At 44.4% G+C, this 24713-nt stretch overlaps 1 protein-coding gene across 4 annotated transcripts in view; it reads right to left on the bottom strand.

Annotated features, from left to right (window-relative positions):
* Nucleotides 1–962: 962 nt before the first annotated feature.
* Nucleotides 963–24713, bottom strand: part of LOC139385054 (zinc finger protein 536-like) — a 173880-nt gene continuing 150129 nt past the window's right edge. For all 4 annotated transcript variants that reach the window (XM_071130097.1, XM_071130095.1, XM_071130098.1 and 1 more), the window contains exon 7: nt 963–2685. In XM_071130097.1, coding sequence (XP_070986198.1) covers nt 2555–2685 — 131 coding nt within the window. In that variant the 3' untranslated portion in view covers nt 963–2554. The remainder of the gene's footprint in view (nt 2686–24713) is intronic.

Raw genomic sequence — 24713 nt, 5'->3', positions numbered from 1 at the left:
TGTAGCCTATTCAACAGCCTGTGCATAGTCCAGGATGCTCTGGGATCAAGGAGTAGACTGGAAACAGAATGGTTTTGAGGGAGTGACTTGTTCAGACTGTTGTTTACTCAACACTGGCATTTTGATGCTTTATTTTCTCCTGGCTGCTATCCTGTGGGAAAAAAGAGACTCTCCACAACAATCCTTTATAGTTTGAATACATTTGATTTTTTATTATAAGTACAGTTCAGTAGTTACAAAACGAAGCATCTGCCATGAGAATACAGCAAACAAACGGTTTTCAGCTCACAAGACAGGTTCGTATGTGGAATGCTCTTATACTGGTTCAGAGAGAGCCAGACAGTTAATATGATCCCCTCTCAGGTATACAACCACACAACGGAGAGAAGGGGAGAGAGGGCATCACTATGGGACTGACCGGGCCCTCTGATTGGTTAACTCAGACCCAGTCCCACAATCCACTTCTCAGCACCGTGTTTAACTCCCTACAATACCACTTTTTTTTTGTTTTAATTTCTCATCCTTTTTTTTTCTTCATATTTTGGAATTGGGAATTCTAACGTCTAGAAAAGCAAATAAAAAAACAAGAGCCTTTTTTTTTTTTTGCGTGGAGAGGAATTTCAACCCGATGTGGAATTTGATCATTGATCATCACTCTGCTTTAGTAACAAACAGCATGTAAATGATGACCACACAAGTGACTTGCATGCCCTGGGTTGGCACTACGATAGCATTTTGTCAAAGCCATGTACTGTCGTCCTTCAAACTGAAAATGTACTGTATATATTCGCACTGTACATACCGCATTTAGAATTCTCAGGGTTCACAAGAGGACATAGAAACATTTCACAATGTCAAGGGACACACAGATACACACCTTCATTGTAGTTAGTTAGCTAGTTTTGTACTGTATAGATTTGATTTATAATACTATCACAGTGCAAAGAACTTAAAAAAAAAAAAAAAAAAAACACAAAAAAATTCCTTCTATTCATAATGTATTATGTCTATATGGGCATATGTTTGGAGCACATGAGTAGATTGTCAATCTTTTTCTTTTTGTCGTTGTAGAATGTAGAAGGCAAAAAGTACAGTACTTGAACAAACAAAAAAAAGCTCAACCCTAAGGCCTACCATCTAAAACAACGAGCTTTGTCGATGCAACAACGGATGACTGTATCTAAGGCTAGACAATATTTGTTTTTCCAGTTTTTTCTTCTTTTTCAAAGTAAATACAACAAACCGTTTCAGTAGTCAGTAACACTTTGCAACATTGATTGGTGGCAGTATCTTACGAACACTTGCAAACACTATAGTCCTTGAAGTCAATAAGAGAGATGAAAAGGGATGGAAATTACAATCCCGTTTTTCGTGTTTGATAACTTCCCTTCAAGCTCTATGTTTATCTACAGGACAAGGGCGTGTAAAACTAGTTATTACTGTCACTTCAACACTTTTTGCTCTTCACCAACAACACTTTCATTTTGTTGCTATTTCTCTCTTTTTTTACATGTAGTTCTGAGCATCTACAGGCTCTGTCATATAGAGCGAGAAAAGACATGAGCGGACCGTGCTAGGGCAGAGTCTTCACTTCAGTCCTGTTTCCGTTACGGGGAGGGGGTGGGGTGAGGAATCCTCAGTCCTCTGCCCGTCATCACACTGTACTGTACAATGCTCAGGCTTTCTCTTCTCGTTGTCACATCTACTAACATCCCCATCATATCGGAATACTACCGCTCTCTCTTAGTTAGCTAGCACAGGAAAAGATTGTCAGAGTATGTCATACTTCGGGTTTAGTTTCTAGTTTTTCCTCCTTTTTTTTCTTCTTCTCCCTGTTAATTCGTTTCTGACACACAGAGCATTGTGCCCTGAAACAGGGTAGAAAACAGCAACTAAAATGTGCGTGGCAATAAGTGTGCTTGGTCTCCATAGATGGTTGGTCTGGTCAAAAGGAGCGAATTAAAGCTACAGCTCCAGCAGGACAAGAGTGGGAATGGTACAGTCCAGGGACAATACCATTACTGTGACCCAGGGGTCATTGAATACCTGTCTTTGTACTGGGTCTGATAGGAGAGAGAGAGAGAGAGTCTGTCGTACAGGTGAAGCACAGGGTCAGCACAACAGTTCAGTAGGAATATTATCACATTTTTTTTTGTCAACAATGATGGACGCCATCTTGGATCAAGGAATGTGTCATAGTAGGGGCGTGTCATTTAGCAGGTAGTTTCATCAAAAACGTCAAATCAAAGGAGAGACATGAAGAAGACAGAAGATGGAGGGAGGAGTCATCCATGAGAGGACAGGAAACAGAATGGTTCAAGTCACTGTCTGTCTGTCACATCCAGTGGCCTCTACAAGTCATTTCAGCAGGTATGTCTCTCAGTCTCCTCTCCATCCTCCCACAGGGCAGAAACACTCCTTCATAGTTCATTTTGAATGACTTCTCTTGTTTGATGGTAGCATGTTTTAAATAAAGTCTTTGATATAGTGTGTTCCTTCATCATCACCATCATCATGTTCCTGCCTTTGCTCCAGCCGGGTGCTCGGGCGGGAGTTAGTCTCTGTTAAGAGAGGCTGCGTCGTGCGTCTCAGTGTCAGCTAGGTTAGGCAGCGCGAGGTTAGGGTCGAGGGTCAGCGCGGGGCCCAGGGCTCCATGGCCTTCCTCCTCTCCTACCCACAGATGAACTACAGTTAAGAGAACAAACGCAGATTAACACGACTGCCCCGGCCCCCACCACAGCCACAACACAACCATTCTGACACTAAACATAGCATAGCAGTTATACACACAAAATGGCCGCCTCTTACTGTAACAAACATCATATAGGGTGAAGTAGGAGCAAAACAGAAACTGACATTCTGTTCTGGAACCAACAATTAGCATTAGCATTACACATGCACGGCTGACAAACTTCTAACATTGCGATGACTAAATGTCACATTTCTAAACTTAGTTCAAATGTAGGCTAGGCCTCTAACAGGGACTCTGGGGTGAGGTTGTGAGGTGTTTAGCAAAGGTTGCAGACTAAAAATGGTATGAGACACTAGCAGCAAAAGGATTTCCATACTTTTTCCAAGCAAGTTTGTTTGCTAGATAAGTGTGATAACTTGGTGATCATGAACGGAAGTAAGCAATTAGAATGCAAGTTTGAATCCCGGACATTTAGAACACTCTTATCTTGAAGTTCTGAAACAATGTGAGAGCTAAATAATACAACCCCTGTTTCCATTCACAGTTTCATTCCCTCGACAACTTCGTGGGAAATTTATTTGGCAATGAAATCTACTGAATGCATTTCCATGTCATGTTCTTTTATAGTGCCGTCACGAAACGGACTAAATGAAATGAAAACGCGTTTATTTGATTGTGCTGTCACAGCGAAGATATCGAAAATGAAATGAAGAGTCGGTGCAGAGCAACGGAACACTAAAAACGGATAAAACATCCTTTGGTTTTCCCAAAGAACAATATCGCTGACCCCTACTCTCTTCTGTATTAAACACACAATCACACCGTCACCCTCAAATCAAGATGCAGTGTACGTTCGCTTAAAACTCCTATGTCAAACAGTATAGAAAAGGCAGGTGAAGATTCTAAAGATAATTAAAGTAGCTCTCCGGGCCTATCTGGTATTAACGCCGGAAGATGTGGAGATGTGGGTGTGCCGTACAACCAGAACCCTAGTTATTAGCGATCATAATTCACACTTGAAACATCCTGTGCCAGACGCATCAACAAATTAAAACAATCATCGCCGGGAGTTAGCTTTGAAGACATGCTGCACACAACAGCTTTAATCTCTTACTCATCACTGTTCTGTCCATCATTTTGCAGCCTCGTCTGCATGGTACTGTATGTGTGATGCAGTCTAAGGAAATGCTGCCAGAGCCAACTTTGACCACCAGATGGCACACTAAGCCTGCGTATGTCATCTGTGCATTTTACATGGCAATATGATGGAACAGTCTGTTGGTTTATACCATTCTATGTCTACATCTATGCTTCACGCATCAATCTATCATTAGTCAACCATTCAATAAGGAATCAGACTAAATGTCCCCCCCCCCACTAAACTAAATATGTTGTCGTAGTCCACCTAATAAACAAAGAAATGTTTTACTTTGCATAAAAAGTATCTGGTCTCTCAAGGGTGGCTTCTCCTCGTGATTTCCCTTGAAAAAAAAAAAAAAACCTTCCAGTAACGAGTTACAGCTTAAGCTCCATATTTGATTTTCACTGTTCATTAACTAAGCCACCTGGAATGTTATTATTTAAGCACGACATTTCTTCTCCCCAAACAACTGCCATTGCGAGCGGGAGATTTCCAGGGCCAACTTTATGGATTCATCATAACTTCCTCTCAGTTTTAATTTCTCATTCGGGTGCAGAACAGATGCACCTCACCAGCCAACCCAAGGACCTCGTTGACATTCCACTTGTGTGTGTCATCTTAAAAACAACTACTGCTTATCATACCAGGTCAATACTGTTTAAACAAATACTATCTGGTTAATGCTGTAGTCTACAACACTTTATCATTATAATGTAAGGAATCCTACCATTAGGAAAAGCCTTACATGTATTATGCAAACAAATTATATTGGGATGGGTAAACGCTACAATTTAAACAACCGCATCAGGTCAGCAAGACTCTCTATATCTGTGACAACTGATTCGATCATTATTTGTATGAGAACGTATATATTTTACAATGAATTGTAAAAACGCTTCGTAGTCAATGGGACTTTTGAAAATGCTGAAAGGGTGAGGACGCCATCTACTGGTAAACTGTGAGATAACAGTCAGAATGGCCATTTACTGGAGAAGAGGGCCCTAGAAACCCAGGCATATGGTAAGAGGACACATAGCTCCAGGATCCACCCTGTGTTAATACATGTGTCATGCCAAACAGAATGCATAAATGAATAGGTGGACGGACAAGGACAAGAACAATGGCCTAACACAAGACTGAGAGCATGTGTTGTAAACTGCCTTGGGAAATACTAGTGTTCGAGTGGGGGTCTCTAAGCATAGTCTCTCACCTGACTACATAAGACTAAGCTAATCAGTTACTATGGAAAACAGTATAAATGCTTCTATTTTACATTGTGTTTAGCTCTGCATTTGTTATTTCTATGTAAAGGTTGGAAATGAATACAGTGCCTTGCGAAAGTATTCAGCCCCCTTGAACTTTGCGACCTTTTGCCACATTTCAGGCTCCAAACATAAAGATATAAAACTGTATTTTTTTGTGAAGAATCAACAACAAGTGGGACACAATCATGTAGTGGAACGACATTTATTGGATATTTCAAACTTTTTTAACAAATCAAAAACTGAAAAATTGGGCGTGCAAAATTATTCAGCCCCTTTACTTTCAGTGCAGCAAACTCTCTCCAGAAGTTCAGTGAGGATCTCTGAATGATCCAATGTTGACCTAAATGACTAATGATGATAAATACAATCCACCTGTGTGTAATCAAGTCTCCATATAAATGCATCTGCACTGTGATAGTCTCAGAGGTCCGTTAAAAGCGCAGAGAGCATCATGAAGAACAAGGAACACACCAGGCAGGTCCGAGATACTGTTGTGAAGAAGTTTAAAGCCGGATTTGGATACAAAAAGATTTCCCAAGCTTTAAACATCCCAAGGAGCACTGTGCAAGCGATAATATTGAAATGGAAGGAGTATCAGACCACTGCAAATCTACCAAGACCTGGCCGTCCCTCTAAACTTTCAGCTCATACAAGGAGAAGACTGATCAGAGATGCAGCCAAGAGGCCCATGATCACTCTGGATGAACTGCAGAGATCTACAGCTGAGGTGGGAGACTCTGTCCATAGGACAACAATCAGTCGTATATTGCACAAATCTGGCCTTTATGGAAGAGTGGCAAGAAGAAAGCCATTTCTTAAAGATATCCATAAAAAGTGTTGTTTAAAGTTTGCCACAAGCCACCTGGGAGACACACCAAACATGTGGAAGAAGGTGCTCTGGTCAGATGAAACCAAAATTGAGCTTTTTGGCAACAATGCAAAACGTTATGTTTGGCGTAAAAGCAACACAGCTGAACACACCATCCCCACTGTCAAACATGGTGGTGGCAGCATCATGGTTTGGGCCTGCTTTTCTTCAGCAGGGACAGGGAAGATGGTTAAAATTGATGGGAAGATGGATGGAGCCAAATACAGGACCATTCTGGAAGAAAACCTGATGGAGTCTGCAAAAGACCTGAGACTGGGATGGAGATTTGTCTTCCAACAAGACAATGATCCAAAACATAAAGCAAAATCTACAATGGAATGGTTCAAAAATAAACATATCCAGGTGTTAGAATGGCCAAGTCAAAGTCCAGACCTGAATCCAATCGAGAATCTGTGGAAAGAACTGAAAACTGCTGTTCACAAATGCTCTCCATCCAACCTCACTGAACTCGAGCTGTTTTGCAAGGAGGAATGGGAAAAAATGTCAGTCTCTCGATGTGCAAAACTGATAGAGACATACCCCAAGCGACTTACAGCTGTAATCGCAGCAAAAGGTGACGCTACAAAGTATTAACTTAAGGGGGCTGAATAGTTTTGCACGGCCAATTTTTCAGTTTTTGATTTGTTAAAAAAGTTTGAAATATCCAATAAATGTCGTTCCACTTCATGATTGTGTCCCACTTGTTGTTGATTCTTCACAAAAAAATACAGTTTTATATCTTTATGTTTGAAGCCTGAAATGTGGCAAAAGGTCGCAAAGTTCAAGGGGGCCGAATACTTTCGCAAGGCACTGTATTTGTATTTCTGATGAGGCCAAAACTAAAGCAGGAGAAGTAATTCCCCCAGATAACCCTAGCCTCCGTGTATTGTAGATTGAGTGCTAGTCCTCTAATGATGTGGGTTTGATTGCATGAGACTTGAGTTTAGCTGTAACATAAGTGCGACGGATGTTACTGACGCCCTGGCCCTATGTACATTTGAGTCTGCTGCAGGCTGGCAAGCAGTCAGTTACATAGAGTACTGCCATTGAAGGTGCCTCTGAGGCCTTTGTTCTCTCCCAGGCATCCGGCGACAGTAGAAAAGTGTTGTTTTTGGCAAAGGTAGGCCTCATTGTACAGCCCAGTATTTATAAATATGTAAATATGAACAGCACACACCACCGCTTGAGCACGAGGAAGTGCACCCAAATCATATTTTTAGAAGGTTTTAATGAATACAGGATGTTTATGAATACCATTTGCTGCGATTCAAAAAGACTAGAGGAATCCACATCCACCCCCGTCCCTTAAAGCACCACTAAAGAAGAAAACAGCACATTTGCGGTGAGAGAGGATTTTGTGTTTATGGCTGTTTCTGCTCAGATCCCCATTAGAAAGCACACTACCGTGTTGAAACAGTGACAAACTCCTACATGTGGTAGTGGCACAATGAATTGGTTCCCAGCTATACTGCATCAAGGAAGAAGATTTGTGTTTCCTTTTTTAGGTAAGACAAAAGTACAAAAGGAGAATCCATATATGCAGGAGGGAAGGGGCCTATTCCGCTCTGTCTGATGTTGTATTTTTTTAAAGAATGGCACTACACAATGTAGGTATTGTTGTTTTAGATGTTATTTATTTGATTTATTCCTCCTTTACCCGTAGGCATTGTATGAGACATGGGTGTACAGGAAAAAGCTAGGTCTTGGCTGAGAAACAGTGGGCTGGAGTGAGTTCCCTCCCTCTCCCAGTGACTATTTCTGAGAAGAAGATGGTTGGATAGATAATACCTCCGCTGAGCAATTTAAGCCCAAACACTCTGATGCAACAATCTGTCTTCTTTGCCTGATAGCGTTTTTTCCCCCTCTTTTCCAAATTACTTTCTTTCATATCTAATTATATTTGCTAATGATCTTATAAGAGAATAATGGAATGTGCTTGATCTATTACCTTTTTTTTCAATACATAAATACAATACAGAGAAAATGGCTATTCAGACGGCAGAAGTATGCAAGGGTTTTAGTGCTCCTGATGAGGAAAATAACCCTCTGAGCCAGAGCGCTAAATGGAGGGATTTGAACTCACAGATCGCAGAACACCGAGAGCGTTACTCCCAACTCCCGATTCTAACATTCAGTCACATTTTGAGCCTAAGTTGACAAAACAAATGTCACTTCTTTTTTTTTTATGTCATAGTCGTGACTTGAGGGTTGGTTGTGTGACTGGCAAGGCATTAGCAGCCTGTTAGGCCCAACATTAAGGAGGGTTGTTTGAATGTGGCCCCAGAGGGCAGGACCCTCACCCTAACGCGTGTGAGTCTCAAAGCAGGACAAAGTGTTGCATGAGTAGGTTTGCACAATGTGGAGGGCAAACTTGACCGTGTGATCACTGTTTTTTGCCTTTACCCTCCATTTTGTGTGGTAGAGCTACTGCTCAAGGCTCATCCCTCTCCCTCTCCCTCTCTCTCTCTCTCTCTCTCTCTCTCTCTCTCCCTCTCTCTCTCTCTCTGCATGTCAGTGTGCCTCTCTTTGGGCCCTGCTAATGAATAGCCCTGCACTCCCTTGCCAAGCCCCGGTCCCCTCTTAATCCTCTCGTCCATTCTTCCCTCTGTCTTTTTCCCACAGGCAGCCGGACAGCCATGCCATGACAGACGCACTAAACCCCCCGCATTAATGGAAGGAAATGGCATTCGATCTCTATTTGATCTCCTAATCATTTCTGCTGAAATGATAATGAGCGCCCTTCCAATCCTCCCACAGAGGATAAAATAAATAGAAGAGATCCTCTCTGTACCGAGAAATGACGTCTCAGTCACCCCCATGCATTCACGACCAACAAATAGCTCCCCTTTAAATAAGCAAAATTTCAAATACACACACACACACACTGGCGACTGCTGTCTGTGATTCTTTTCAGCTGACATAATCCTGATTGATTCGTTCAGCAGATAAAAACTCCGTCCACTTCTGCCCTTTACCGCGGGAGCATAATACCAGCCTTTATTCGGCAACAATGTAACATAATGGCATTGGAATGTGCAAAAAAAAAAAAAAAAAAAAAAATTGCCACGTCTTAAATGCTTGTGGTTTGAGCACAAGTTGTAGTATTATGTAGAAGAGAGGGAAAAAAATAATTAAGCACAGATTACCCAAATGCGCTGGCGCTAACAAAGGTCAAACAAAGGCTGTCGCTAAAAGTTTTTTGTTGTCTTTGTAGAGGGCACATTCTGGATGGTGGGACGAGCCAGGGATCTTCTGTACTCCACATTTCCCCCCCGTCTCTGTTATAAAAATGAAGCTTTTGTTTGGCAACAGGAAGAGGTGAGGTCATCTGTGCTCATCAGGCCTCATTTGAGTATGAATAATGCTTTTTATTCTATCAAGCCTGTACGCAGGGAGGGCCTAGCTGTGCTTACATAGACCGCACACACTTCCTTCCTTCACTTACACATGGATTACAGGCCGGGAATGTTACCATTACAGTTGTCAGTGATTTTCAATGGACAAGTATGTCTGTGACAAGCTACTGTACAGTACACGACTTCGGGGCTGTAAAAAAAGAAAGATGACATCAAAACACCTGTCAAAATTAGGGTTTCAATTCCACAACACACACACACACAGACATGAACGCGCACACACTCCCTCGAATACTGACACACAGGGACAGTTTCAGTTTTCGAGTCGTAGTGGCTTAAACAACATAAAGATATTCAGAGGCCCTCTCGCAGGCATGTCTTGTATTAATTGTCTGTGCTAATCTCACAGCTCTGGGCTCCCTCGAGTGTGTGGTATTATTCGCACTAGCATCGCGCCACTGCCATATCTGGTTACTAATTTTGTGTGGCGTTGCGCTGCGGTGGGAATGGAGAAGAACGCTGAAGCGACTCTGTCAGCCTGGGACGAGGTCCCCTCTGAGTGACGAGAATGACACTGTCTGTCACTTCAGAGAAACGAGCGAAAGACAGTGAGAGAGAGAGCGAGAGAGAGAGAGGGAGCGAGAGAGAGAGAGAGAGAGAAAGAGAGAGAGAGATAGAGAGAGAGATGAGGACAGAGAGAGCGAGAGAGAGATGAGAAGAGAGAGAGAGAGAGAGAGAGAGACAGAGTGGGCCTTTAATCCTCCACAGTGGGCCTGTCACCGCGCACCTCCTCACAGGTTCCCTACTCCACTAGTACAGACAGAGAGCACAGCCATCACAGGTTCCCTACTCCACTAGTACGGACAGAGAGCACAGCCATCACAGGTTCCCTACTCCACTAGTACAGACAGAGAGCACAGCCATCACAGGTTCCCTACTCCACTAGTACAGACAGAGAGCACAGCCATCCTAGGTTCCCTACTCCACTAGTACAGACAGAGAGCACAGCCATCACAAGTTTCATACTCCACTAGTACAGACAGAGAGCACAGCCATCACAGGTTCCCTACTCCACGAGTACAGACAGAGAGCACAGCCATCACAGGTTCCCTACTCCACTAGTACAGACAGAGAGCACAGCCATCACAGGTTCCCTACTCCACTAGTATGGGCACAGCCATCACAGGTTCCCTACTCCACTAGTACAGACAGAGAGCACAGCCATCACAGGTTCCCTACTCCACTAGTACAGACAGAGAGCACAGCCATCACAGGTTCCCTACTCCACTAGTACAGACAGAGGGCACAGCCATCACAGGTTCCCTACTCCACTAGTACAGACAGAGAGCACAGCCATCACAGGTTCCCTACTCCACTAGTACAGACAGAGGGCACAGCCATCACAGGTTCCCTACTCCACTAGTACAGACAGAGAGCACAGCCATCACAGGTTCCCTACTCCACTAGTACAGACAGAGAGCACAGCCATCACAGGTTCCCTACTCCACTAGTACAGACAGAGAGCACAGCCATCCCAGGTTCCCTACTCCACTAGTAAAGACAGAGGGCACAGCCATCACAGGTTCCCTACTCCACTAGTACAGACAGAGAGCACAGCCATCACAGGTTCCCTACTCCACTAGTACAGACAGAGAGCACAGCCATCACAGGTTCCCTACTCCACTAGTACAGACAGAGAGCACAGCCATCACAGGTTCCTGTCTGCCGCTGAAACCCGGCGCTTCCCAGGGCAGGAATCACACAGCAATATAAGATGGGTTCCTAATGGATCAGGGACAGGAGTTTAAAATAAGAAAAGAAGGCAAGAGAGAGCTGGAGACCTGGGACGTGCTCAGTGATGAGGATTCAGACAAGCAGGGAGATGCAGACAGGGAACACTTCACTTTCTCTGTGTTCATCGTAAACCTTGGATACACTCGTGATTGTTAAAGTACCAACAGCATTAGTGTGTCGAAACAATGATCCAGAAATACGTCTTTTCAGACAAGCTCTACAGTGAATAATCGTAGTAAGGACAAAGAGAGTTTATGGGCAAGATCAAACAGTACGGTGACACCAGAAATGTCTCTGAATGCTACAGTGCGTTTGCACTATTACTCTCTCTGTAGATCTTTCCGGATGAATATCCCTCTCCTATCCTCCTCCTCCTTTTCCCTCCCACATCGCCACAGTGTGCTGCAATGGAAAATCACAAGCACCTGGCTTTTTTTTAAATATGATTTTGCAGACTTCCTCTGGTCTCTGATGATTCAACAGTTCCCGGTATAACATCTGCTACTTACTCTTACTGGGTCTCAATTAAGACAGCGCTATTCATGAATCAACTTTTATTTCTGTTTCTGTTTTTCACATATGTGCCCGAGGAAGAAGAGCCAAAAGGGCCAACTCCACGCTCAAAGAAGATGTTTAGAGTCAGAGGTCAAAAAAGTGAGTAATAGACTTAGAGAAGCTCTGGCAGTAAAGGGACACGTATTGGAGGGAATAAGAACAACAGCTTTAAACCTACAAAAGCTGGGCTGTGAATTAGCATCCGCCTTTAAGAAGGGACCAAAGAGAAGTGGTGATATGATTATGTAAATGAAAACAGGATTTCCTGCTTGCTGGAAGCATTTCTGACCCATTCTCGTTGCAAATCCTCCATTTAAGAATAATTCCCGAGGGAACCCCCGCCGTTGCTTAACGGGATAATTATGATATACGAAACCTTCCAGGACCACCCCCCCCGCCCCCCATTTCTCCGGCTCAGTCTTTCTCTCCCTCCCTCTCTTACCCTGCAATGGTCAGCCAGCACTTCCGAGAGGCTCACTGTTTCAGCTCCAGTAACAGAGACAGTGAAAAAAACAGAAGCTCTTCTTCTGCAACTACGTTTCGTATACACAGGAGGTTGTTAGTTCTACAGCTTCTTTAAATGGGGGGGGGCATCACTGTTTCAGCTCCAGTAACAGAGACAGTGAAAAAAACAGAAGCTCTTCTTCTGCAACTACGTTTCGTATACACAGGAGGTTGTTAGTTCTACAGCTTCTTTAAATAGGGGGGGGGGGGGGGATATCACTGTTTTTACCTTACGCAAGACCAACTACAGATTATTATTGCTATGGTGAAGTCCAATTCAATTTCAGGAGAATTATAGTAATTATAATACCCCTAAAGGCTAACCTGCCAGGGGCAGCATGGAGCCTAGTGGTTAGAGCGTTGGGCCAGTAACCGAAAGGTTGCTGGATCGAATCCCCGAGCTGACAAGGTAAAAATCTAGCGTTCTGCCCCTGAGCAAGGCAGTTAACCCACTTTTCCCCCGGTCGACGAAGACGTGGATGTCGATTAAGGCAGCCCCCCGCACCTCTGATTCAGAGGGGTTGGGTTAAATGCGGAAGATGCATTCAGTTGTACAAATGGCTAGGTATCCCCCTTTCCCTATACATCTACATTGGGCATTGAGTTTCACACCATCTGAAGCTATTCACTAGTAGACTGTTTGGTCTTGCTTCCTGTGTCTGCATGGCGAAACCTTAGCCTCTGCTAAAGTACAGTATCTCCAACCCCAGGCCTTAAGCAGTGACACCCTGCTGCTCTTCATGATTAGACCAGCTCCTCCCACTAGGATGCTTCCTACGACCCCGCTCAGTCAGACTGTAACATGGGACCTCAGTGTGGGAGAACGGAGGTGGAAATGTATCACATATTTACTGAGCTCTCAAAGTGCGTGTGTAGCAGAGCGTTGTGGAGGCTGTGTGAAAGGCAGCCTCTTCAAGGTGGATGAAGTCCTCGGCCAGCGGTGGATGAACGCCACTGTCTAGCCTTGAGCACTCAGTGAGAATGGAGGGGTTAAGGCAACCGTGACCAGAGGCTATCAGCACTGGCCACATCTCAACCCAGGCTACAGTCCCCTTGTGATCTGACACAGCCCTTACAACATCACACACACACAGAATCCCTTCAAAAACGATACAGGAAAAGGGCAAAGAGAAATCACTCCGGTACAAACATGTCATATTCAGATCTACAGTTTAATTGCAGGCTAGGCCGTTGTTTAGTTTTTTATTTACTTTAAAGACGTTGTTAGAGAGCAAGATGTCAAACTATTTAGTGCTGCTGTAAGCACTTACGGCAAGTCTTTTTTTCCCCCCACTTGACGCGGCCGTAAACAGTCGAGAAAGATCAAAACTGTTCATCTGAGACCAAGACTCCGTTTTGAGATGACAGATATGGCAAAAGTTTTCCGTGAGGTTCTGTGCGAAGAGGGAAACAGATTCGGAGAGCGAAGGCAAATCAAAGAAAGATTTTGGCGTGTAAAGATGGGATCACTGAGGAACGTTGCACAAGGGGACGCGTCCTGTTAAAGTTCTCTCCTTTTTTTCAGAGGAGGTTGTGGGGGGGGGGGGGGGGGGTAATAGGCTCTGTAGTGAAATGCCCCCCCTACGCAAACTCACAATGGCAAAAAAAAAAATAATGTATCTTTCGCTCTGGAGCGATAATGTGTAATATCAATTATTTATCTCCAAACACTGTTTACGAATCTGGGGTAACAGTTCTAATAAGCAGAAGGCAGAAAATCAAATTTCACAACACGGACGAGGCGCTTTTCAAAATCATTACTTTGTGTGCTCTTCTAATTGAGCCCTCATAAATTACCAAGTAGGTAAAGCCCTGGTGATGATTGTTCCTGCTCTTGGCTAGTACCGTGCCCTTGGAGGAACGAGACAAGGTAGTGACACCCTCAAGAGGAACACTTGCTCTGGGCATGACGCTCTGTCTGGTGTGGACAGTGTCTTACGGTACAGGTAGACAACATGACTGAGATAAGGATGAGAAAGGACCCACTGGGCGCAGACTTCAGTTCAACGTCTATTCCACGTCGGGTCAACGTAATTTCATTGAAATGACTCGGACTCAACGTTGATTCAACCATATACGACAGCTCAACAAAAAAAAATGTGTTCCTTAGTTTCTAAGGTGAACATTTCATTACTATAAAATATGATCAACATTACCAGTAGTTTCCAGGATGGTAATGCAGAAACAAGTCTAAAGGTAATACAGAAACCATCCTATTTTGATCACTCACTCCTCACATTGTTTTGACAGCAAAATCTATAACATTCCTTTTTGTTCCTTAGCCTTCTCTCTCTTTTCCCAAGGCTGAGAAACATCAGACATGAGAACCATTTACCCGTTTCTAATATAAAACCCGGGAAATGTACCTGGGATTATAAGTCATTGACAAATAACCTTGCTGAGAGATGCAAACTAGATTTTGTTCAAAGCACTCCGACAGCCTCAACAGAGATTAGTTCAGGTCTTATCAGTTCAGTGATGTCACGGGGGAAATGTGTTTAAAGTCACATTGATTTATTGATAGATTCCCCAATAAGAAGACGTCTCTCGACTTAGCGGCGAGTCTGTGTGTGCGCACGCCTGCGTGTGTGTTGTGTGTTTCTACACCTCAAATAAATGAAACAAACTGCTAAGAACTGAGAACAGAGAAGACATCTTTATTTTTTTGAACAAATTAAGAGCAGAAGTTACACTTAGAGACTGCCGTTTGATGGCTGAGACAACCACTTTTCCTTTGTCGATTTCTCTCTCTCTCTCTCGCCGTTTACCACATGCTGGTTATCCTGCTGAAAACAGTGATTGTACAGCGCTGAGACACACAGGAGAGCTGACGAGGTTGTATAATAAGGCTCCTTTGTTCCCCTCGGGGAGAGAGCACTGCATTCATTTTACACTATTACCTTCTTAAGAGTAATTATGAGCCTCTGGTGCAGGGGGCTGTGGGAAACAGTGGGCTGTACAGGCCAGCCTATGAGTGGCCTGAAGTGGATGGGACAGGAACCCTCAAGATGTCACTCCACACAACTGTCAGAGCGGAGGACGTTAAAACCCCCCTCCCCTTACTCTCTTGATCACAAGCCCTCTCCCTGATTTCTCTGCCTCTCCGCTCTCTCTATGGTTCTCCCTCTGTCTGTATCTCTCTCTTTTTCTCTCTCTCTCTCTCTTAATCTCATGCTGCTTCCTTTTAACTCACGAGGTCAAACGGAACCCCTAGGCAGTTCTCCCGGAATTCTGAGCCTGGTGAAGTCCTGCGGAGCACCTTCTGGAACTATGGGAGTGACCGCCAGAAACACACTTTTGAACTAACCCTACCAGCTGAACCGTACCAGCAAAAAACCTGATCATATCCATCCATAATGAATGTACCAAATATGTTGAGATCAAGGTCCAGTATAGGCATTTTAAGTGCTGTATTCAAGCAACTATGCTCCGATACTTCTTTCATACTAACGTGGTGCCCTCGGAGGACGGGAAGGCACCTCGATGGATGCCGTTCACCCCCTTCTCGCTTCTCTCCAGGCGTGGGAGGATGACGGCACAATGATCCCTTGTCCAAATGAAAGGCTTTGTGTATTCATCCATAACTGCCCACCATGCAAAGATAACCAGCCACACTCAGGATCAATATAGAACAGCCAGCATAAAAACAATACTGCAACAGAAGATTGAGAATGTGTCTCTTCTCCTTTCTTTGTGGACAAAGGAGATAAAGAGAGGAGGGGGTGACTGTTCGATTGACGGGAATCGGGACCCGTAGAGAGATCAGTGAATCCATGGAGTAACTCTAAGTTTAGGTTTTTTCAACCCCCCCCCCCCAGTATCACATCATGTTCTCTTATCTGTTTTGCAGAAATCGGACATGCTTTTATATCAACGTATGAAACTGAGCAGGCGGACTGTCTGGTTAGACTGTGGGTTATCGCAGAGAGACAGGAGTGAACTTTGGGTGGTCGGGTGGACGCCGTTAAACAGTGGCGAGAGAAACATGGCTCTGTGGCAGTGAGCAAACACAGCCTCTCTAGCTCAAAGCGTGCCAGTCAAACACAGGATCAAACAGTCCAGCTTTTGGGTGTAACGATATCGACAGAATGTCAAGCACACAACAGGGTCTGGAAAGGAGGGGGGGGGGGGGGGGGGGGGGGGGCTAGGGCGGTGTGTGTATAGTCAAAAAGACATACAAACACAAACACACACACAAACATCCTTGCCTGTCAATCATCATAATACAATATGGCTCCAATCTATCATAACATAAAAGCGGTAGAGAACAATGGGCCAAGAGAGCGCTTAGATGAGGCAACAAGCAGACGTTTAAACTGAGTTTGATCGAAATAAAAACACATTTCAAAATCTTATTAAAGACATGTAGATTTTTTTTGTGATTTCTCTTAATGGGATTTCAACAGGACATATAAATCAACAACCGACAGCTTCCTCATGTACTTCCACATCTGATTTCTCTTAATGGACACCGGTAGAACTCACTGCTGGAACACCACAACAGTCTATCAACTGAGGTGCATCCTGTACGTGTTAAAGAACTCAAAACTTCTCTGAGGATTTAATCAAATCCAGAGTTGAATTAAATAATGATTTGGATGGAAAGAACTGATCGTGTGGTAACCTTCACCACATGCCCAATACAAATAGTGTAGAAACCCAAAACGTGGTTAGACTGTGTTCTGGACGGAGCCTGCTTCTTGTCTGTAGACAAGACGTGTCAAAGACTCCTGCTGACAGGTGCCAGAGCCCTCAGCACTGTCGCTCACAGACTCAGAGTTTGATCTCCCACGCTGGTGGACACATCCTACATCCTCCATCACATGCTTCTGATTTAGAGTTTGGATCTAAGAATGGACTGACTGACTGTCATCTAAACATGACACCCACCTCACCTAACCACTCTGCTGGGTTGGAGTTCCCTCTCTGACCTCTAGGTGGCGCTGGTCTTTTAGATGTGGCGAGCCAGGGTGCATCTGGGTGTATTTTCACAAAGACAATAAAAGCATTAATTTGCCCTGAAATGATTCCTGACGTAAATGTAAAATGGTGCCCATTGGAAGCCAGTAATGAAGCATGCGGCATCTCTGCAGCTCCTAATTTGACTAGTTAAATGACTCCATTACGTGTCTAACAGACAGAGGCAAATCATTTCTGGTCAGTTGAGGCTCAGTTACCCGAATCGTTGTGCTGGGGAAATGTGAAGATCTGTGTCTACTCTACCATCTTGTCTTTTGCCTTTTTAGTCATCTGATTACAGTAACCCCCCCCCAAAAAAAGAAACTGATAGAAAAACACTTGGGAATGTGGTGGCACGGGCCTGAAAATCCATTGGTATATATAAGTGGTATGGTACAGTATTTCTGTGTGTTTGTGTGTAAGTAGATCACCGTGTTAATTACTCAACCCAGATACAGGATCAACATATAGACACGCATACTAAAGAAATTAACAGACAAACAAAAGCCACAATCTATGTCAGTATTTTCCCTCCCAAAGATGGCATATTTAATGCAGACTTTTGTAATCATAACCTTGACGCGGAATTGGATTTTGCCGTCAGTGTAAAAACAGACAGAGAGAGAGAGAGGAAAATATTAAAATATAGTGAATTATTAAATAGACTGCCTGCTGTCCGTCACTGTCACTTAACACGTGTTGATGGTGAAGTGCTGTCCTACCAGCCACTGCGTGGACATCTGTTACTAAAACGAGCCCCCCCCCGACTCCCCTCGCCCGCCCCCTCACCAAATCTGTGTGCTACTGAAACGTATTCATTTGATTATTTGTTCACGTTGAACGCTACTACAATGACCCCACACACGTGAACATCTATCCACACATACACACCGAATACACCTTCCTTTTCAATAATAACAATCCCTGGAGACAGTTCCTAAGGGGCTGGCTTGCCGGAGCACGTCAGGAAATCAGATTCAGTATATTCTTCACTTTCATGGGGCGCAGCAGCAGATGCAGAGCAATTTTCAACCGCATCCGCGCCCCTTCAACCTCCCACCCTTAAACAGCAACATCCCCAAATCCACTCCTTCTTGTCTCCGTAATTGACGAGTTGCAGAGTGGAGAAAGAAAAGAGAAACTGTAGGGGCTAAAGATGTCTATATTTTGAGATTCCCTTCCCTTGTGCACGTGAATAACTGGTCCTGTTAGAGAACACTGTGGTCCAGCTGATGCTACGCGTGTCTGGATTATATGTGAGTGTACGTGTGTATATGTCTTCCCCTATCCTATCCAAGGCTGCGCGGGTGAAGGGTGACGGTGTGCTGCTGACACCGGTACACGGTGGCCTGCGCCGGTGAAGGGTGACGGTGTGCTGCTGACACCGGTACACGGTGGCCTGCGCGGGTGAAGGGTGACGGTGTGCTGCTGACACCGGTACACGGTGGCCTGCGCGGGTGAAGGGTGACGGTGTGCTGCTGACACCGGTACACGGTGGCCTGCGCGGGTGAAGGATGACGGTGTGCTGCTGACACCGGTACACGGTGGCCTGCGCGGGTGAAGGGTGACGGTGTGCTGCTGACACCGGTACACGGTGGCCTGCGTGGGTGAAGGGTGACGGTGTGCTCATAAGCAGCTCTGTGAGTTGCCATGCCTCCGATTACCATATAAATCAGTTGCTCTAATTACGTCATATCATTAGGGATGAGGAGAGAGGGACTTACAGTATATATAGTGTGGCGTGATGAGCATTGACCACCGTCAGACCACTGCGTGTGCATGTAATCTGGCTCTTCCTGGAACACGTGGAAAGTCCAGCAGACCCGGACGCCACCGATTAGATAGCTGCTGGATACACTAACGCCGCGTTCACCAGGGCTTAATGTATAATCGACTGACTAGTCATAGGAAAGATATAAGCCCCTTGCGTCTGTTCTTGCAGCATGACACGTGCCCACAAGAGGATTTGAGGGGTGTATCCACGACAGCCGTGAGGGCCAGGGATAGGGTTATGAGGAGACGGATGTGGCCTGGTTGTGCTTCGTCTTGGAAGGACGATGCCGACTGATTGACCGGTGGTGAGGGCACATCATGAAGACAGGAGTCCGTCTCAATGGCTCGACATGGTCGTTTGGGACCGAACCCAACCAAACCAGATGCCACCCCCCCCCCCCAAAAAAAAACTCCACCTACGGCAGTATCGATCCGGACCACCTCCTACAGATTGTGGGATAGTGAGGCCCCAGGGGGGCACCACTGTCTGTTAGTCCCCGTCAAGCCATGCCGCCCTTGGGCCTACTCTGTATCACTAATGCCACCAGCTGCTACAGCGCTGCCCTATGTGAGGAAGAGCGAGGCCTAAGTCTCCTGGATATAAAAAGGCTTAATGCGATAGGTAATTATGTAGTCTGATCTCACAGACAGGGGATTTAAGAGCTAACTATACCGCCCTCCTGGAAACACATATCAATGTCTATAAATAACTGGATGATAGATAGACTGAAAGAAAGATAGGTACGGCAGATAGATAAGAGATAGGGATATTGAGATCCAGATAGAGATGCAGATGAAGATAGAGAAAGAGAGCAGGAGGGGGAGAGGTAGAGAAAGAGAGAGAGATATGGATTTGGCTTTGCGTTTAATGAGAAAAAGCATGACACTTAGAGCGAGGACCTTTCTCAACAGGCTCTGACTTTAGATGCTAAAAATAAAAGGTTTTGCTGGGCCTCGTATCCTACAAGCTACATGTGTCAGACCTTTAAATATATATCTCCGGTATTGAGGAGAACATGTCTGACTTTTATGTCCACAGACTGGCCTTTCTGAAGTCAAGTGGGGTGTTTTCATGGCTGCCCTCCCCACACCCCCAGCGCCCGCATCCTCCCCCCTCTTAAACTCTCACTGGCATTTCTGACTGTTGATCCTCCTGAAGAGGACAGATCAAATATTCCACTCGAGTCGGAGTCTTCCGTTTCGGGCGCAGATATGATTGGGGTTGACGGACGGGCCTGGTTTGAAGTCTTAACAGACAGCTCTACTTTGATATCCTCGCTCCCAGTGTATCACCAAAGACACAGGGAAGAGAGGAGGGGGGAGAAGAGAACGAGAGAGATGAACAAAAGCATCTGTGGAGTGGTCAGGGCCAGCGGCAGCTTGAGTCAGAGGCTTTTTGAAGTTTACCCCCCCCACCCCCACCCCTCCTCTCCCCCAAAGCCCCTACTGCCTCCCATCTACACTCTCTCTCTCTCTCTCTCTCTCTCACACTCTCACTCGCTCTTCCCTCTTGGTCTCTGGTAGCACCTGTTGTTGACACACTAGATGGTGCTACTCCAAGACACCACTGCTCAACCCTGTAGAGCCGTACCCTATCTTTCAAACGTATTTAAATCACAATAAAACCCATAATCATAACTGTGTTGATTATAATCATGTAATGATTCTACATCAAGCCTATACCGACTGCAATTACTTTTTCTAAGAGGTACATTATTCGAATCAAACGTAGAATAGTGTACAGTGATGTACACCAAATCATAGAACACAGACATGACCATGAGGAAATGCTCACCTAAATATGAAATATACAGCACAACTGTGAGACAAAACAGATGTCCTTTGTCACGGCAGGAATGAAATAGTTAACAGCTTTTTCCCCACCCCTATTGTAAATGTCTCCCTTAGAAACAAGGTTTTGTTGCTGCTTAAAGTGGGCTCAAAATTAAAGCATATCATTTTACACACATATTGCATGCATATTACAGAGCCTCAGCTGCCCGAGCCCTGCTCTTAAGAGCCAGATGATTAAGTTAGGGAGGGTGTATCAGATAAGATTTAAGCATCCCCTCCTCATGCGTTCCCCTCACATTTTACAGGGGAACTTATTAAATGGGGGGAAATGACATTATTTTTCTGAGTGTATGTGTAATTATTGCCACACACCTGTGACTCCCGTCATCTTCGACAGGACGAGAGGAGGAAAGAGGGAGGGAGAGACACGGAGAAGGGGAGAGAGAAATGTCGTTTGGAGCAACGGGGGTTCTCAATTTAAAAATAAATAAAGAGAGAGAGAGAGAGAGAGAGAGAGAGAGAGAGAGAGAGAGAGAGAGCGAGAGAGAAAAACAGAGAGCTTGTTAATCAGAGTCTTTCTGTCACTCGCAGTACACTGATATCCTAATGAATCACACACTGTCAATGACATCACAACCCCCTGATGGAAGGAACATCTTTCACAACCAACACCGTCATTTGGAATACAGGGACTAAAACAATGTGCCGAAGTGGACAACAGCTTCGCTGAGAAGACTGACTAGGAGAGGAAGAGAAAAGTGCAAGGAAGTCTTCAAAATCCAATACGTACATCATTTTATTTGAGCAAAATGTCTCTGCCCTCGTTTTAAAAGGACCACCCTGATTAAGGCAACATGTGAAATAGCACTCAGAAGACAAACGGAAATGACCTATTAAGATGGAGAAATGATCTCCCTTTTGCGCTTACTCCAAAAAGTGACTCACCACGTTGTAATTGTTTACCTTTGACACCGACCATAATTCTCCCCCACTCGACTGTAACGGAATAGTTCAGCAGCCCTTTCAGAAGCCACGCACTCTGTGTTCTCTCCGTCCTTACAGGGCGCCACGGCCTCAAATGTCACCGCATCACTTCAGAGTCCTCTGTGACTCCACACCCCCGTGTGACCACATCAGAAAACGATGGGAAAAAAGGAAATCAAATCCAATCTGAATGTCGGGAACAAAAAGTCATTAAAGAGACTATAGTCTTGTTGAGATCCATCAGCATACCGTCTGGGCCACTTAACATGACCTTCTTTTAACTAGCTGATTTTTATAAACATTTTTTTGGTTTCGTTTTTTTTTTACATCTTGAAGCGGGTGTGAGTAAAAACAAATCCTGTCAAGGTTTTACTGTCAATTCTGCCTTCCTGTGTGTATCTAAAAGCAGGGAAATAGCAGAGTTTCTGGTGTAATGTTTTAATAGAACGCAGATGGTTGCAGATGTAGGACCTTGCCGTGGCGGTGACATGCCTTTAATATTTTAGAGTGGTCTTGCTGTAAATGTTGAAGCAGCTGTTTCCTCCCGTTGTTAAAATTGGGAGTTTTAATTCATGATTGACAGCTATTGGATTTACTGTAAATTCCAGAAATGAATATGGACGTGAGGAAAAGAGAGAAGGGTGGGGGGATGGGGAGAGGGGAGAGGGTTTGGCTCTGTTTGGCACTGAATGTATTCATCCCAGTCCAAAACCCGGTTTATTTTCTACTTTTTCTTTTTTAAACCACCGAGCCACAGTCTGTTTAAACACACGGCCGTGTGTCCTGCTCTACATGCACTATTCAAATGTACAGGAATATTAAAATAAGAGCGAGCGAGGAGAGGGTGGAGAGAGAGAGAGAGAGAGAGAGAGAGAGAGAATGAGGTAGGGTGGAGGCTGGAGTTATTTTTGTATGTGTTTATTTAGCTGCTGTTCGTTTAGTTTTAATGTCAGCCCGCAAGAAGAGTTCCCCTGATGTTCATGGTTGATTGTCATCAATTCGCTTCTTGGCATTTAAACCACCTGCTTCCAATACAGGTATTTGAAATGCAAATATATTGCATATGCCCAGACAAATTAAAAAACATGGGGAGTAAACACTTTTGAAGTCAGAACTTTTTCACAATTTTTTCATCAGGGAGTTGCACTGTCAAATGTTATTTTCCTCGAGAAGGAAGGCCATGCCAGATAATGCTTTACTTCTAACTGATTATATATTTATTCAAGGTTTTGTTCACAAGGCATACAAATAGGTCCTGCTTTATCTTACCCTGAGCTCGATTGTGGTGCCTCTCCGAGTGTATTCGATGGAGTGTTTTTTTTACAGACACAAAGTGAGAAAAAATATTATTTTTTCTTCATGACTCTACTGTTATTTACACATCAATAGCCATACATCTTCTTAAACATTGACTCACTCTCATATGGATATTTGTATATGATCATTACTTTTGCCCCTCGTATGCTTTGTCTTCCTGAGTCAGCTCCTTGGTGTAATATCCAATACTGCTACCTCTGCATTCAGCCAAAGCCAATGGCCCTTGTTCAATTCATTTAATTGTAACAGTGAATCCAACTCTGCCCAGTACGGAAGTGACGACATTAATGAGGACATATTTTAATGAATCCAGAGCATGATTTAGACACGATTGTGTAGCGCTAACCACATTATAGCAGTTCCCCCACATTGTTTGGAGTCTATATTTTGGAAAATCTCTCTCGACTTCAGTTAAAAGTGAATCCTATGATAAGGATGAGCTTTTTAATCAGGCAGATGGGCAACCCGAAAGCACTGGGTCTGCACTGTCTCATCGTCATCATGATCATTACCATCATCATCATCATCATCATCACGCGCATTTCCATCAAACCGTCTGATGAGACAGTGATGATGGTATCGAGCTAACAGTCTGGAACATAGAATCCATGTCTAAAACCTCAGGTATGCTGCGCCGCACTTTCAACAACAACAAAAAGAGAGCGAGAGAGAGAGAGAGAGAGAGAGAGAGAGAGAGAGAAAGAGAGAAAGAGAGAGAGAGAGAGAGAGAGAGAAAGAGAGACGTGAAGAGAAGAGAAAGACAAAACAAAACTCGTGCCTGCTGCCCAACAGCTCCGTGTTCCTCTACTTTTGATAAAGTTGCTGAGTGTTGTTTTTCAAATTAACGAGCAGGCTTTTCATTTTGTCAGATGAAGAGGAGGAAGAGGAGGGGGGGGGGGACGGTGTTGATCATGAAACAGATTCATTAGCGCTAGTGAAATCCACTACTCCTCGTCTGCCTACGTCCTGCACGCCACACCTTGCAGCTTATTGATTTGCTTAAATTACTGGCTGACGAGCTTGGGACATGGCAGGGATCGGCAGGGTTCTCTCCATGAAACGGCTGTCACTCTTGTTGACGAGCACGATGCCAGGAGAAGCCAGGCGATGTCGCCACGATTGTTCACGGGCCTGTCAACAACGCCAGACAGAAGCCCTGACGAGGTGTTACCTAATTGTGTTTTAAAAAGCGATGACACTTCGTCTAGTTCTCTCAATACGTCTCTTAATGCAATTAAACATCCTAAAAAACAAGGTATGGGGGTGTGGGGAGGGACGGGAGGTAGTGTACAGTGGGAGGATGTGACGGGGAGGAGAGGGGGGGGGATGCAGTATGCATGGACTGCCTGCAGAGTGTAGCCATCCAAATGAGAACATAATAAAGACATCAGAGAAAAGGGCTATTGTCTCGGAGATGACAACAACATTAGAAAGTCAGGTAATTAAAAAAGGAACTTAGTGTTTTGTCAAAGTGGCCGTCACTGTTGAAGCTTAGCAGCATTTTCTTCTCACTTATTTTTCATCCATATTGCAAATAATGAGGCAGACAAGGCAAAAAAAGAAAACAATAACAGCGTAGAGGAAGACAAAAAAATAAATCGATCAAATTATTTAAAATGAAAAGTTGTTCTGTCCTCAAGGACACAGAGTTCTTGGGCATTCTGTTGTAGCTGTCCAGTAGGAAAAATGAGACACATCTTGGACGGGAAGC

This window comes from Oncorhynchus clarkii, chromosome 26 (genome assembly GCF_045791955.1).
Source record: "Oncorhynchus clarkii lewisi isolate Uvic-CL-2024 chromosome 26, UVic_Ocla_1.0, whole genome shotgun sequence".
Lineage (NCBI taxonomy): Eukaryota > Metazoa > Chordata > Actinopteri > Salmoniformes > Salmonidae > Oncorhynchus > Oncorhynchus clarkii.
This window is presented reverse-complemented; position numbering and strand designations above follow the sequence as displayed.